At 51.3% G+C, this 16,638-nt stretch overlaps 1 protein-coding gene across 2 annotated transcripts in view; it reads right to left on the bottom strand.

The window, feature by feature from the left end:
- The window catches only part of SLC43A2 (solute carrier family 43 member 2), a 34,614-nt gene extending 18,437 nt beyond the window's left edge, over positions 1-16,177 (bottom strand). Inside the window, exons 1-5 of one of the 2 annotated variants that reach the window (XM_075517832.1) lie at positions 16,126-16,177; positions 14,008-14,204; positions 6,333-6,522; positions 5,246-5,301; positions 4,433-4,509 (exon numbers count right to left, since the gene is read on the bottom strand). In XM_075517832.1, the coding sequence (XP_075373947.1) occupies positions 4,433-4,509; positions 5,246-5,301; positions 6,333-6,522; positions 14,008-14,167 (483 nt within the window). In that variant the 5' untranslated portion in view covers positions 14,168-14,204; positions 16,126-16,177. Of the gene's footprint in view, positions 1-4,432; positions 4,510-5,245; positions 5,302-6,332; positions 6,523-14,007; positions 14,205-14,392; positions 14,518-16,125 lie in introns of those variants that run through there. The other variant, XM_075517833.1, reaches the window with a different exon arrangement.
- Between the last annotated feature and the right edge of the window lie 461 nt (positions 16,178-16,638).

The raw sequence follows: 16,638 nt of genomic DNA, 5'->3' as shown, positions 1-16,638 counted from the left end.
ACCAGGCACAAAAATCTCTCCTTGGAAGCAGTGGCCTAAATACACACCCCAGAAAATAGCATCTGCAGAATACAGTATCTGCAGGTTGCAAAAAGGCTAGTCACTGTCACCAGGCAGGGCATTAATTTGATCTAAAATACCCCAAACCTAAAATAATCTCCAGAAATTACAACAAACAGCTGCTCCTGCTAGGGAGCTCAGAGTAGGGCAAGAGCTCCACAAACACAGCTGCTTCTTGGCTCACGCTCGTTTTCCCCAGAGATCACAAAAAGCCTTTTTCATACAGCAGACAAGCAACTCCCAGGTGGATCCTCCTGCTCCGAGGGCTACTGGAGACATAGAGCAGGCCTGAAAGCAAGCAGTCATGTCCGGGAAAACCCAAGTCTGCTTCTGCCTCAATGGGGACAGAAGTCCTAGAAAGGCTAGAGATTTCCTCAAATCCTATTTGGCACCAAGCAAGCAGCTAGATGAATAAAAATTGGACGTAGAGATTTAAGGTCTTATCCAACCCAATCAAAGCAGAAACTGCAAACACTGAGCACTTGGAAGGAAAAAGTAATCTGAGACTACCTGGAGGGGCAGAGGGGAGGCAAAAGGAAGAAATAGTCTATACCCAGACAGAAAACCTCTCAAGACTGTGAGTGCCAGCACTGGCAATGCCTCTGCAGGTCTCACCTAAAGACCAGCTACTAAAATAACACACAATATTTACTAAGCCATTTTTCATGCTGTCTTTGCAGCAGCAAGCATTGGAAAAAATGAACCACAGAGAAAAAAACCAAGCCACCGAGCAAGTGAGCTCTTTGTTTTTCTGCCACCAAAAAGATCTGATCCTCATTCTGATCTTATCCCTGCAGGCCAGAAGGGATTCCTCCACTAACTTCTGCCCATTCTGGTATGACAGCCCCAATTCCACAAAACCTACAGTGACAAAAATTCGTATGCCTTCTGTTTAAAGGTCAATAATACTCAATGTATTATTAACTTTATGCCCTGTCTGAAAGATACTAACTTAATTTTGCCATACCGTAACTTTTTTCCTGGAGTCCTTTATTACAGGTATGCAATCGTAAACTGATAATTTCCTCTTGCAGATTATTTTCTCATCTGCCCTATAGTAAGTTTAAGACCTTCGATCATTTTTTATAATTTTTTCACCTTTTTCCTGGAGACAATCCATTTACAAAGGATACCACAGCAGTATTACCAAACTCAGTTTCCCTCCTCTTGCAAGGACTCTTTGAAAGGACAGTGGAAAAAGTCAAGGGATTGAGAACTAGACTACTGGAGAATGGTATTTTTGTTCAAGCTAAACTTTGTTTTCCCTATCAGGGGTATATTTGGAAGTTATACAGACACTAAAAATATGTTTTCCAGGAAAGCCTCAAACTGCCTGCTTTGTCCAAAGCATATGGAAATTCCTGTTCCCATTCTCCAAACAAAAGATCAGAGCCCTAAGTTTTCCTAATATTTCCAAGCAGAGAAGATTCCCTACACAGAGATGCGCCCCCCGCTCTGAATAAAGGGCGCTGTTTGTAGCAGAAAATAAGAGCAAAACAGCTGTAATCTTTGAAAGGAAAACAGGACAGAAAACAATCTATAAAAGGCTCTTTGTGGTAATTTATCACACATGTTTATTTCTTTGCATGAAATAGCTTCGAAGCAGAACCAGTGCCAGATTCCTGTGTTGCTGTCAGAGCCACCAACACAGATCTGTTTCCATTTCCAATCTTCACATATATTGGCTAAGACCAAGTCACGAGGCAGAAATCTCCCCTCTGCATTTTAACAACAGGCACAGTCTGACCTTGTTCCTAGAACTGGGAACAGCACTGCTCGTGCACTCACCCTCCTCCCCAAGCCACAACGCAAGGCACCCAGGAACGGCAGCTTGCTTTGGCTCCGCAGCTTGCCATGTGCTTTCATGATACCCTGGAGACTCGTTACTGAAAAAGGCTTTAAACCCAAGAGGCAAAGCTTCGTGGAGTACTGTCCCAGGCTGTAATCCTCAAGAGATCCTGTTTATCCCTTGCACAGGCACTGAGGATCCCAGTCTCCTGCCCTCCCGTCAGATCACACCATGCCCACGCATGCAGGTGTACCGGGAGGTTTCAACACCCGACGAAGCCCCACAAGCCGCAGCACTCGGGGAGCATCCCCACCTCACATGCTGCAGGGGCTCCCTTCACGGCCACCCTCTGCTACGAAGCGGCAGCTGTAATCTGCCTGGGGTGGCAGAGGACCAGCTCATGCACCAGTGGGTTTGACCCATTTCCTGGAGCGCTTCAGGTCACTTGCAGCTGGCAGGAGAAGGAAGTCACCTTGCTTTGATTTGTGCATGCACGTGCACGCTCGGCAGTCAGTGCCTGTGTCAGCCAGAACAAGCTTACTTGGCACCAGAAGTTGATTAGTGCTCACCACCTCTGTGTAATGAACGTCCTTAAAAAGGTCTTTGAGTCTCTCCTTTCAGCGCTTACTTCAGCCTCTCCTGGGCACAATGCAGAGCGCAGTGCGTGCAAGCCACATCACCCGGAGCCTGCAAGCCACAGACCTGTCATCCTCGTGTCCCTCTTACCACACTCCCTGTCTCCATGGGCCACAGGTGGAAGGGACCCACAAGAGATCACCATGTCACCGCAGAAGATTGCGACTGACACACCAACTGTGAGCACCCCAGCTTGCAGGCAGAACCACGCAGGGACAAAACAGTAAGCTGCCAATGAGCAAAATACACCTGCTTAACAGTCACCACCACAGCTACACTGTGATGCAGGTGAAGAAGTGCTTCCCTCCCCCTTTAGAATATTTTTAATCACATTCACATGCCTCAGGTACAGAAATGCCTCTGTGCAGCTCTGCAGGGAGGCACAAGCAGCTACACCTGAATCTGGATTTGAAAAGTCAGGCCTGAAGCCACCTCAGCTCTTTACAAGACACACTGCTGTCTGGAGGGGATGGGCTCCACCTGAGGTCTCCCTGTGTGAACTCACAATATCACTACTTGCTTCAGACCTCCTCAAGGCTTGGATCTCTTCTTGGAAGATTTGACCTTTTTCCTGCTGCTGTACTTCCTTAGTGCTGTGAAACTGGCTCACTAATGAGGGCACTAATAAGTGGCTTTGCTTACTTCTGGTGCTAAAAGCCACAGTACAGCACATCCAATATACTTCTGCCCTATCCTTGCCCTCCCTTCTATCATCACCAGTAGCTCTAAAATAACCTGTGACACCTTAATAACCACCCAGAGAGACAATAACCAATGTTGGCAGCAGCAGCATGGGAATCCTCTCCTCTCCCACAGCAGTACTGATGTGCTCCTCTCTTCCTTGTTCTTATTTGAAGCATGGCAAGATGACATTTGCCCCATAGTTCTTTGGGACCATGGCCAAGGCTTCCAGTGAAGAACACTACATACGAAGGAGAGACTGACATCTGCACAGAGTTTTGAAAGCTTCGAATATATGAAAGCAACAGCAGCAGCAACATCACAATACACAGTGATCTGTAAACCCAGCCTCTGCCACATTTAGATCTCAGGAGTTCAGCCAGTGTCTGAGCCTTGTTAAATTAGAGGTAACCTTAACAGAAAGTTTTCCTTCAACAGCAAGTTCAAGGTAATGCAGTCTAAATCTGAAAGTTTTCAACCACACCTCAAGAAACATCAGTGCTTCACAGACTGCTTTCTGGGAGACTTTCCACCCAGCCCTGTTTCAGCCACACAGACAAGGATCAGGGTAATGAGGCAGAAAATAAAGCAGCTACTTGGAGGATGATACTGCTTCTGTCTCCAGGAAAAAAGAACGTCAAAATGTAGAGATTCAGCTGACAGTCGTTGACCAATGCTTGCAATACAATCCACGGACTAAACAGACCTAAGCAGGCTGTGCAGATGGAGCTCGGTGCATTCAACAATGCAGCATTCCTAAGGAAACCTGGAAGGGACACTCACCCTTCTGAGAGCAAAAGCTTTTGTGCTCAAGAACAACCATTTTCCTGGGGAGAGATGCAAACTGCACTTGCAGAAAGCTGGTCATACCCAGCTGCAAGGGTTTGTGCCCTGCTGATTCTTCCTGCAGTATGTCAATGCTAAACCCAGTGCAAACACATGTCCATCCTGTGCCAGGTAACTGAGCACTGCATGTACAGGCATATGACAATTTGAGTCCTAGACAAAAACACTTCCTTTTTTTCCTCCCACCTTCACCTGAGATGCAAGGGGCAGGTAAAAAAAAAGGACTGGGGGGAAAAAAAGCCTTAGAATAACCACCTAGTACTCAGCCTTTCAGGTAAAAGAGTGACTGACCCTTTGTACCAAACAAAAACATGTGCTATTCAAGCCACAGGCAAAAGATCCACTTTGTTCTTTCCTGCTAGCCCAGCTCACAGCCCTAGTAAGGAATAGAATAGAGTCAGGTAATAACTCTTCACTTACCGTAAGCGATGTGAAGGTCATGCACATCCCACCAAAACCATTCAGAGCCAGCGCAATGAATATCAGCACAGACAGAGCTGCAACAATAAAAAAGACGCCCTTAGCTTTTACTGGGGTGGAGAGGGAAAGGAAACTGAGCCCTGAGGGCTTTGGTCCTGACACATAAAAGCCCCAGTGGATCAACACCCTCGGGATGTGCCACACTGTTCCTGACCCTGCACCCATCTCCCCAGCCACCCAGATGGGGAGGGCCAGGCCTCTCCTGCAAGACAGAGTTTGGGATGGGATCATCTCTCTCCAGGATGGAAGGGTTTCTTTTCTCTAATGAACGGACTTGCTGATGCAGCTTGTCTGAATGGGTCTTAAATGGAAGATTTACTTGAAAGAACTGGATTCAAAGTGTCATCTCACTTATCTGGTCTTGAGAAGCAAGCTCCATGTATCCCTGGTGAGAAAGCAGCCGATTACGCATCGTGTGCTATTACCTATTTCCCAACCCTGAAAAAGCCATAAACTTGTTTGGAATTGCTCCTTTACAGGACCTGGCCCTGCCCAAATGCAAAGCTGAGAGACCTGGCTATCTCAGATATTTGGCCCTTCCTATGCTCTCCACTTACGGGTGTGAAACACCAGCCCTCCTCAGAGCCACTTAACTCCCACAGGCCAGCAGATGCTTGGGTTGTGTCCTAAGCAAGACTCCAGTACAGCACTGGAAGTGTGACAGTCAGAGCACACAGTGCCATGCGTGCTTGTCTGCTTCCCCAAAAAAACCCAAGCCGCAGCCCCAAAGCCCTCCCAGCTCAGCTTACTTACAGTCCGGATTACTGGCACCATACGCGATCAGCACACAGGACACAGCAAAGCAGGCACTGAAAGGGAACCAAAACCCTGAGTTTCTTACAGCTGGCCTTACACGCAGTAAATTACATATGCTTCTACCTCCTCAGCACCTCATTAAGCAAGCACAGTATAATTTCTGTAAGAAGGCAGGAAGTTGGCGATTTGGAAAGAAAAATCCAGGGAAATACCCAAATATTACAGACAAGCCTTGCACAAGGGCTGAGGCAGCAGCCTTTCCTCCCAGTACTGACACAGCTCTTGCTGGACTCAAATTCCCCACTGGTTTTCCAGCACAGAGCTTTGCCAGCCCTCACCTCGAGGTGACCAAAGACAGCAGCAGCCTTTGTCCCGAGACCCAGCTGTGGTCACAGCACTGACAGAGCCTTTACCTGCTCCTCTCTGGTAGGGTCTGAGTCAGAGACGTGTCCTGTTTTTCCCACTCTGCCCACAGGCCAGTTTGATTTCCGGTACAGTTCAGTGCATTAAAATTCAGCTGTGCTGGGGTCCACTGTGCCCAACAAGTCACTAATCCCTACATGCCATGACAGAAGCAGCTAACGACCTTGCTGTTTGAGGCAGAAACCAACATACACCACATGGCAGAGAAGGGCCCTAGAAAAGGCAGGCAGGACGTGTTTATCCCCGAGTTAATTCCCCAGCTTGCAAACGATGATGTAACATCTTGGGTTTGTGCCTCTCAGGACATAGCTCCCAGCTCAAGGAAAAAGCTACTCTCCATGACTCACAAATGACTCTGCTCTTCCTCCAGGCTCCATCTGGCCAGGGAGCACAGAGCAACATTGGAGAGCTGAAGTGTGGACATGGAGTCCCAGGCCCTTCCCTTATGGAGCAATTCACTGTGCTGGCCAAAATCATCCCAGATCTGCTCTAGTACCCTGTGCATGACCAGCAGCTCCCAGTAGATCCCAGCCCCATCCCTCATGCAGTTCCCCAGGCTGCAGGGACCCTGCAACAGGCACAGCACCCAAACAGCACCCATCTGCCCCCGACAACACGTGAATTGGCCCCTCAGCCCACCCGGGGAGCCCAGATCACCAACCTGCCAAGCAGCCGTAGCTTGCGAGGGCCGTACTTGTCCATGACAATTCCCAGGGGCAGCGTGATCGCACTGAGCAGGAAGGACCCAATGGTGAAGGCCAAGTTCAGCATTTCATCCTGGGCGTTGCAGGAAGGCCATTTGTACTCTGAAGCTGTGCTGTTCTCGTGTTCAGGGCTGCTGGTGGTGTTTCCTACCATGGGATGAGAGAGGATCATCATTGCAGTGTGTTAGGATGAGGCTTGCAGTGTTGCAGGAAGGAGGGAAGAGAAAAGCCCTGCATGCAGGGTGCCCCAACACACTGGGCATACACCTTCCACACTCCATTTTTTATTAGAATCAGTGAGAAATGGAGAAGGGAAAGAAGAGCAGCAGAAGGACAAGGGAAACCTGATGAGCTCAACTGGAAGCAGGAAAAGGATGCACAGGCACCCAGGGGACAACTATCCCAAGCAGCAGCAGGGTAACAACCTAAGGACAGAGATTCTTTAATTTATGAAAACAACTATACAGCAAGGCCCTGGCAATTACAGGGGACTAAACCCAGCAGAACCTGAAGGGACTAATACAAAAATAAGGTCCTCCTAATCGACAACTGGCATGTTCTCACAGATCTTTTCCCTAACTAAACTGGGAGCCATAACTACAGCCAAATCAGTTATTTCAGGTCCAGACACTGAGCTGACAAGGCCTGGCACAGAGCAACAGCCTGCTCAAACAAAAAGCTTCCTACTCTCACTGCGGGCATCGGGATGAGGAATGGCTTTGCAGTAGCCACCCGACTCCCCCACCGCCCTGGCTCTGAAAAATCCTTCCTGGATTTAACTACCCTGTTCCCAGGAGGGCTGGCAGCTCACCTGCCTTCTCCGTTTTGTTAGAGGATTGATTCATCTTTAACTTCTGCCCCATAATTAGCATTTTCTCTTCTTTTCAAATGGGTTTAGGCCATACAGATCAATTATATCTCCAGCTTTCTGTTCTTGCCCTTACATAAGGAACTCTGCATGCAAACTCCCATGCTGAACAGAGCCCACGTTGTGTAACAGACACAGAAACAGGACAGTTTAAAAAAAAAAAAAGAAAGAACTTCCCTTTTCTTTGCAGCAGCAGTTTTACTGCCTCATGTCAACCCTGCTCCTGTTACAAACCTATCCCAAGGTGGCTTACAACTCCTCAAGCGAGCACGTGTGCCTTTAGACTTTCATTAACCCAGAGCTCTAGTGCACTCCACCTCTCCTTCTCTCAGCACTTATCTGACTTATAAGTAACCTTTGCTGGTATGACAAAGCACTTGCTTTCTTACTGCTGCCGCAAGCCAATGACATAAAACGCTCTCCTCCATGTTTAATAATTGATCTGACAAAGTTCAATATTAAAGGAGGAATAGAGAATAGAGAAGTCACCTACATAACCACCCGCATGAAGCAAGACTAGAGATTCCCAGCGAGCCCTGGTTAGTTAGTTAATTAGCAGGAATCCCTCACGTACAAGTGACTTCACATTCACTGCTTGGTGCGGCTCGTGGAGGAGATCCCCTTGGCTGCTCTTGCCCTCTCTGTGTCTCTGGAGATCACACAGCCCCATCTTGCAACTCCTTCCCTTCTGCTCAAGCCTCAGCACCACTACAGTTACTGGTTTCACCCTGGTTCCCCTAGCTGGCCAAAACAACCCTCCCAGCTTTGTGTCCATTGCAAACAAATCACGCTGCACCCTCCAGACATCAGGTACTAGCAGGAATTCAGACGCCGATATTTGAGGCTTACAAGCTGCCCGCAAACCTTCCTCTGTCCCCTCCCAGCACTCCAGGGAAGGCACATGGCATTTTTCTCCATTTACACTGCTCTCACCAACACCTTTACTAACATGGTCTCAAACCACCTGTGGGCAGTGATGCCTGTTCCTTCCCTTTGCCATGTTCTCCTGATTGAGAGCTTCATCTGTCCCTTCTCTTGCCCTCCTAAGTCATGGATAGCCAGAGTAAGCAACAGAGATATTCCCAAAAGGCCACATGTCCCATCAGCATCCCTTCTGCAGGGAGGACAGCACTCCAGCCTGAAGATCCCAAGTCACATCTTAGAAATCGGTCCTGGACAGACTTGGGAGGCTCTCTGCAGTTTTCACACTACATCTCAATCTTTTTCATCCATCTTTCCATCACAATCTCCTCTTGGTGTGGCCCAGGATCTTAACCACCGACTTCTGACAGCATCACCATGAGGCAGGCACAGGCACACAGCTTCACCCACGGCATCAAGGCTTTTTGGGCTCTCCACAAAGATAAATTCATAGGAAACAGATGTGGGTGAGAGGTTAAACTCAGGAAAACAGGGCGGGGGGGGGGGGGGGGGGGGGAGTGACAAAGTAGTAGCAGTTTCCCTGTGTCAGCATTCTACGGAGATAGCTCAGCTGTGGAGTTGAAGAAGGGTGGAGGGACGTGGACAGTGCAGTGACCTTATAACTTCTGGCTGCACGCGTTAAAGAGCCTGTCAACCCTCCCCATGGAGAGATCTGAAAACAGAAATATTCAGCATTTAAAGCTGAAGTAGATGAATTACTGTTACTGTTAATGTACTGACGCGTACAGTTGCAACATGACCCCAAGGAGCTCCCACAGCATACGCCTGCTAGCAGACCCTCTGATGGCATGCACGATGAGCAGCAACACCAGGAGGCAAAGAGGACACAGCTCAAACAGCAAGGAAACTTGGCCCTCTCTGAAGACTTGCTGCAACCAGGAAGGCTGGGAACAGGGCACCTGCTTGTACCAACCACCTTGTTTACAGCTGCTCATCGCCAGCTCCAAGGAGGGGCCGGGCAACAGCGCTATGTGGAAATACAAATTGTTTGTGAAAATAGAAGCAGCCCCTGAGCAACAAGAGAAGATCCACTGAGGCGTAATGGAAAGGATTCAAGCAGCCCTTGGCACCCTGACATGCTCTGATCCTTTGAGCCACCTCCATAAATAGAACATTTTGGAGGGGCTGCAGGTGTGCGCAGCATGCACAAGGTCCAGCCGAGAGCTGTCGCATTGGGGAGCACAGATTCATGTGCCAGCAGGTCACCAGCACAGGAGAGCAAGTGGCAGCATATGACATGCAGCTAGGAGGAGATTAATGGGCAGAGAACCTGCCTAACTACTCACCTACCTAATGCACCTGGTTACAGCAAACAGCAGTTTCCCTCAATCACAGCTCAGATCCTGTTCCAGATCAGTGCACGCCACGCTGCTGGGGAAAGTCTCCTACGTGCCTGGCTCCATCTGCAAGAGTGCTTTGGGGAAGGGCTGCCTCTGTGCCGACAGTGGTGCCCTCCCCAAGTTCTCCTGCCAAGTCCACCTGCATACAAGCATGCCAGGTCTGACATGCAGGAGTGCCACCCGGGTAAGCCAGCAGCACAGGCTCAGTCCGTGTATGCTCGCTGCTGTCTCACTGTCAAGCTAGAAGAAGCTGCAAGTCTTTATCAGCAATTACAAGAACATACTGCCTATTTTTACAGCACTCCCCCTACAAGCAGCAGGATTTCTACTGCCCAATTAGTAGTTCAAGTTACTATTTAAAGAATGACAGCTTAGGTGAGAGGAAGGCTGCCTCGGTAATCATTTATGTCAAGCTCATCGCTGGGATTTGTTCAGGCTGTTACTGGAACATTTAAAGTCATCCTTTCTCCCAAATTAAGTGCTGTAGGTTTCATGAGAGGGTCAATCATTAACTACTCTTTGCTGACCTCTTCAAATCCCAGGCACACACCACATTACCAGAGGAATGAGTCTGGCTTTTTCAAGAGTGACTGCCATCTCAGAGGGCAGAGAGGATGTTTCCTTTCATCTTGTTTTGTGGATCAGACTGGGCCAAGCAGGCAAGACACCCCCAGCCGCCCTGGCAACAGCTCTGTGGGACACAGCCTGCACAGCCTCACCTTCCTCTTTTTAAAAGAGGGAAAGAAAGAATGATATAAAAAAAAAAATCAGGGCCAGAGTCTGGGAGTATTGGTTAAAAAAAAAATCACAGTGAAAGACATGTGCAAACAACTGATCTGCAGTCTGCCCACATAAGAACATGTTTTCTCTTTTCACGATGGTGTCATACTTCTGGGAACTGGGAGGAGATGTTCTTGCTATATACCACTGCAAATGCAATTAATTTGGGTTTCCCTCTCTGCCTGCCCATCCACTTGCACCTCCAGGACCCCCTCTCTGGGCACCCAGCTGAAAGCCTGGTAACTGAGGCACAGTCTCCAGTTAAACTCCCATTCAATCCCCAGCTGCGGTTTCATTTTGCAGCAATTCTCACCCAGGGCCAGCACCTTCCCATGGAGCTCTCGGATACCACCGACAGCTGCTAATCAACACAGCATGTTTCCTGTAGAAATCAAACATTTACTACATTTACTCTTTTCCTGTTTACAGGGTGGCATGCTCAGCCTTTCCACAAGCCATCGTCACATCTTACCAGCTTGAAAGGGACCGTCAGACTGCAAGTTCCCCACCACAGACCCCAAATAAATAAGAGCAGAGCACTGTAAGGCAGCACCTTCCTCCTATGTCCATGTTAAGGCGCATTAACCTGCCGTAGGTGAATTAGCTTATCGTCCCTTTGGTATTCTGCAGCCCTGTCTTAGAGGAAGGCCCTCTGTCCAACTGGCTCCTTATCTCTGCTCTTTGTGAACAGATTATCAAGTTCAAGATTTTTTTTTTCCCCAAACATGTCTCAGACCCAAGCCTTGAGCTTCCCAATCCCAGTAACATCACAGCAATGCAGGACCCTGAACAGAGCAAGTTCCCCAACAGCTGATAAGGCCTGAATCCTGATAAAGACTGCGGAATCAGCACTTGGACCGAATAAAAGATGCTGCTTCAGTTGGTTAAAGGCCAAGTAGTAGCGTAGTAAAATTAAAAAGGGAACAAAGTACCACCACCAGACTCCTTGTCAGCAAATTTCAAACATACCTCTCAGGATGTGGCCAAACCTGCCGCCCAGAACGGGTACAACCCCCCACTCAAACCCTGTTGCACAACTGCTTTAAAAACATTTGTTATTTTGATGTGGATTTTTTCCAGGTGTCCACCTCCACCCTCATGCAACCCAGTTAAGAGTCCGGCAGACCCCACATGTTTGGACAGTGGCTGAGTAAAATCCAATACCAGAAGCCAAAGGCAGGCAGGGAAAGCGGGGGGATTCAAGAGGAAGACAAGGAGCCCTTCATGAATTGCAGTCACTTTCTGGGCAGCTGCTGCTACCTTCAGAGAAGAGCCTGCAGAAGGGACAAGGTCTAGTTTTCTCTTTTGTTGGAAGGCATCACAAAGTGCAAGAGGTTTTGCTGACAAACGAAAAGCCCTGCCAAGAACCTTTGGCTCATTAGGAAAAGTCTTTTTTTTTTTTTTTTTTGCAATACTTACATGCACACAGCAGCATTAGGAACAACAAGTGCCCAAAGGCTACTAGTTATAATTTGTTTGCAGCAACCTTCCAGCCAAGTACCCACTCCGGCTGCAGGATTCAATAGGTTATGCTGAGAAAGGCAACCGCTTGGCCATCCTAATCCCAGCAAAGGTCAAACTCAGCTTGGTGCCGGTCATTCAGTGGCCACTGCAGGGCAACTGCGAGGGAGTCTGCTCTGCCCACACTTGGAGCTAGGACTCTTCCCTACCAAATCGCCGAGATTATTACAGTGAGGACAAAAACAGAGAAAGGAAAGTGAGTAAGCATGGATGAACGAAGAAACCGGCATAACTGGTCCTCGATGCTCATCACAAGCCATCACTGAGTTCAGCAGTGATGGCCAGATATTTGAGGACAATGAGAACATTTGACTACATAAATTTCTTTTCAGGCATTAAGTTCTCCTGCCTCAGGGCACAGGTTGGTCACTGGGAGGAAGAAATTGCCCCCAGGACAGCAATTTCACCACTGTCCAAACATTTGCATCTTCCCTGCGGTCGGTGGCACAGGCACTCCCACAGGGAGAGCCAGACAGACTACAGATTGGCTAACATGGGGGAGAAGCCAAGGTGAATCTCACTGATTCGGGGCAAAGGTGGATGAATTGAGAGCAATCAAAGCAAAGAGCAGGAGGTGGGCCCCAAGTGAAGCAAGGCTCTTGTCAGCAGGGCACAACTCAGGAAGCAGATAGGAAAATGGCTGCTTTTGGAGACAGTCAGCATTTGCTTATCAACTCTCATGTGTTTTATCTTGGTGGCAGAAAGCCTCCACCTGATAGGTTTAATGAGATCTCTTACACAGGCCCATGACAAAGTCACTGTGGCTTGGCAAGAACAAAGCAGCCTTGAACAGAGTCCCAAACGGTCTCCAACCGCTCAGGACTCTCCCTCACGCAGTCTGGAGCGCCACTGGAGACCTAAGTGGCACAGACATGCTTGGAAGCATTGCACTGCGAGCAAAGGGTAGGGAGGAGATTAAGCAGCCAAGCAACAGCCAGTAGAAGGCTCAAACACGTGCATATTTGCCAGGTGCAGCAACCCAGGCTGTACAAGACTGAGGCAGCCACCCACAGGCACACAAAGCAGAAAAGACCATAAAAAGCAGCTGATGAATGAAAAAAAACCCCAAAGTATCATCACAACTATACACAATCACTTTTTGCTTGGACTTTGTTTCCCCACATTTCAGATTTCCCCCACTATTCTCAGCCATTACCCACTGAGAGCCCTGGGGTCCATGCTCTTATTTCCACCTCTTTCCTCCCCTACTGCTTCCTGCTCCATCTCCATGCTCACCAGCCCTGAATGGGCTGATCCACCTTCTCATCTCATCCACCATCGCACATCTCTGGACAGAGCCCAAACACCTAGCTCCTGCCTCTCTTCACTCTGCTATTCCCTTCTCTGAGCACACGCAAACCTTCTGTCACTAAAGCAGCTTTCCAAACCCACGCCACACCTTTACCCTCAGGTTCCTTTTAACTCTGCTGTCCACCCTACCACACTGTGGGATTCCCCAGACCACAACCCTCTCCATGCCCAGGCTGGGCATATATGTCCACCTACATATAGTTTTTCCCAGGGTTATCCTTCCCACACCACAAGATTGCCTCCGTCCCTGCAAGGCTGTGTCTGCAACATGGACAACCGCTTCCTCGGGCTGGGCCAGAAGGTGGATCTCAAGCCCTACGTGACACAGCCTGGTTTGAGCACATCCTGGGTGTTTGAAGAGGGAGAGGAACAAAACATCAGTAGCATTTACTTCTGCAAGTTCTCCTCAACAGCAGCGCTGGACTCCCCCAATCTCATTTTCACCCATGCTCTTTTCTTTCCTACCACTAAGAAGAGAGTGCCCACAGTTTCCTCCTACAAACTCAGGACACCCTCCCCACAAAACATCATCTTCCAGAACCCATCGGGCCTTCCCTTGCAGAGATCAGCCAGGCCACCATGCAAAGGAAGAACTCGTGGTCAAGTGGAAAAGGCTGTCCAGAAAAGCTTTACCTAATCTTTAAGGCTTATTTTCCAATCAATCCGCAAAGCAACAGCAACTACAGGCACATTACACCATCACAAGGATGCCATCGGTTTTGGAAAGGAGCGCACATCCCTTCCTTCTACTCCAGGACTGACGTGGAGCTCAGCCCTACTCCAGCCAGTTCCACACCACCCTAAGACAGGGAACCACACCAGCAAACCTCAGCAGCAACTTATTCACACGAGTCTCCAGAGCATCCTTACCTGACTCGTGGCACAGGTAGGAATAAAACCCTTCTGCTTTCAGCATGATGAGGAGGGACCCCCAGCCCAGCAGGACAGCAGAGAAGAACAGGTTCTCAATGATGGCTGTGAATGCCATCCACCAGCGCCGGCGATGGGCGGTAGCAAGCGTGGGTGCCATTGCTGCGTGGGAAGATGGCCTCGTTCAGAGTCTCAACCTGCAGGGACCAGAACATCGTCCAGTGAGTCCACAGTCACAGCACATGCTGCTCAAAGAGTGCAAAAAAGCATGGTTTAAGAATGCAAGAATGCTTGCATTCTACTGGAATGCAAGCAAACCTGCCTGCTGAATGTAAGGCACTCAGGTGTAAAACTCATTTTTGCAGGTACCAGCTTGCTGAGTTACCCGGAGGGATGGGGGAACACAGGTGCCCTTGGAGCAGCCCCTCCAGTGCACAGACCATGCAACAGAGGAGCGTTCAAGGACTCCGTTCCACTTCCTGAGCAACAGGTATGAAAATGCAGCAAATACCAACTGCCCAGAGCCCACTCCCCCATCACCTGTATGGGGCAGGCAGCTCATCTGTAAGGCAGCGAGGAAACATGTGCCAGAGTGGGGGGCTTCAGCCAGCACCCCAGTCTCCTGGCTGCTTGCAGGCAGAGGCTGGGACCGGGGAGGCAGCCCCACAGCCCTAACAGTGGCTTTAGTGACCCACCAGGTCTGCTCTGCCCCACAGAGGGGCATAGACCTGCTCTGGAAAGCGAGCATGGGTCTTGTGTGTGCCATGGGTCCTATAGATGCAGTTTATAGCACAGACGGCTCAGCAAGGAGCACTTTTTGCTAACTGCCAGACCACCCAGCTGGCAGACAAGGTGGGTCGCATCCTGCCCCATCCTAGCTGTGCAGACAGCCAGGTGCACTGGCAGGGACAGCCCATGGCACATGCTGTTCCACCTCAGCACGCTGGCATCCCCGGACTGCCTCACAGATGCTGCGGCTGGATTAACTGTCTCCAGCTCCACCGGTCCCCATGAGAGCTAGCAGCAGATTCGGGAGCAGACCGGGCTGGCCGAGGGGCTGCTCCAGGGAGCCCAGAGGTGTGCAGCACCGGGGCCAACCCTGGGTCATAAGGCAGGTGGCCATTTTAGACAAACTGAGCCTTTTCCCAGCCCAGAGCATGCCCTGACCAGGCGCTATGGGGAAATCAGCTGGCTACACACCACAGCCCAAGACAGTTTCTCAGGGCTTCCCATAAGGCAGAGGCACAAGCCCTGGGTTGGGGTTGCTGGGGGGTGGGAGGGGTCTGGCCCAGCTTCCCACAAGGGTGCCAGGAGGACAGGGCCACCCTCTAGCCACAGAGGCTGGGGCAGAGACCCCTGCCCCAGGAAGCCAGCCTGCCGCCGTGCCCCCCCCCCCGCACACCCACCCACCGCGCAGGCCCGCTCCCCCAGCGCAGCCCACGACGCATTTCCTCCCCCGCCTCCTCTTCCTCATCCCCGCACCCGCACGCCCCCTCCCCAGTCCCACACGTTCTTCCTCAGCACAGATCCTCTCTGTGGCGAGAGGTGCAGCCCTCTCTCCCCCCTACCAGCCACCCCCCATGCACCCCACTCTTCCCCAACACACCCCTCTCCCTACCCACTCCCCCCATGCGCTGCCCTCCCCTCATCACTCCCCCTGCACCCAGCTCTGCCAAAACAGCCCTGCTGCATCCTGCCCTCCCCTTCCCCGCAGTGCACCCTGCTCCCTACCCACAAATCACTCCCATGCACCCGGCTCTCCCCCATCAGCCCCCCTCTTCCTCCAATACACGCCACTCCCACGCACGAATCCCCCCATACACCCCCCTCCCCCTGACCAACCCCCCCAATAAACCCTGCTCCCCCTCAACGCACCCCCTCCCTCTCCACAACCCCCCTCACCCACCTTCACATACCCCCCCCACGCACCCTGCCACCCCCTTCCCATGCAACCCCACCCCGCACACCCCCCGCTCTCCCACCCCACGGGAACCTCACCCCACTCTTCCCCCATACAAACCCCACCCCGCGTGCACCCACTCGTGCACCCCACGCAAACCCTCAGCGCACCCCGCTTCCCCCCCACACAACACCCCCTCCATGCCCCCCACCGCTCACCCTCCGCCGCGCCCCCGTTCCGCGCCGCCGCGGTCCCACCCGGGCTTTTTATCCGTCCTCCGGAGCAAACAGGCGCCGCCGCTGATTGGTCGCCGCCCTGGCCAATCACCGCGCCCTCCGCGGGGCCCCGAGTCGCGCGTGCCGCTGCCGCCGAGGCGCGTGCAGGGACGCGCGCACCCCCGGTACCCCCCACCCCACCCCCGTTACCCCCCGTAGTCCCGCCCCGGGCTGCGCCTGGGCTCTCCCGGCCGGGACGGTCACGCACACCCGGACACAACAACCGTTGTTTCCGCGGCCGGAGCCCGCCGCGGCGTTGCGGGGCTGGGCACGGGGCAGAGCGGGAGGGGGGAAGCCCTCCGCGGGGACCGTGAAACACACCAGCACCCCCCCCCCCCCGCACGCTCCCCGCACCGCCGGGGACAGCGACGCCCGAGCGGTGACGGGACTCGCCGCCTTCCACGGAAAAAAGAGGGGAAAAAGGAGGAAAACGGGAGCCCGCCGGCGGCGGGAGGT

This window comes from Mycteria americana, chromosome 15 (genome assembly GCF_035582795.1).
Source record: "Mycteria americana isolate JAX WOST 10 ecotype Jacksonville Zoo and Gardens chromosome 15, USCA_MyAme_1.0, whole genome shotgun sequence".
In the NCBI taxonomy this organism is placed as follows: Eukaryota; Metazoa; Chordata; class Aves; order Ciconiiformes; family Ciconiidae; genus Mycteria; species Mycteria americana.
This window is presented reverse-complemented; position numbering and strand designations above follow the sequence as displayed.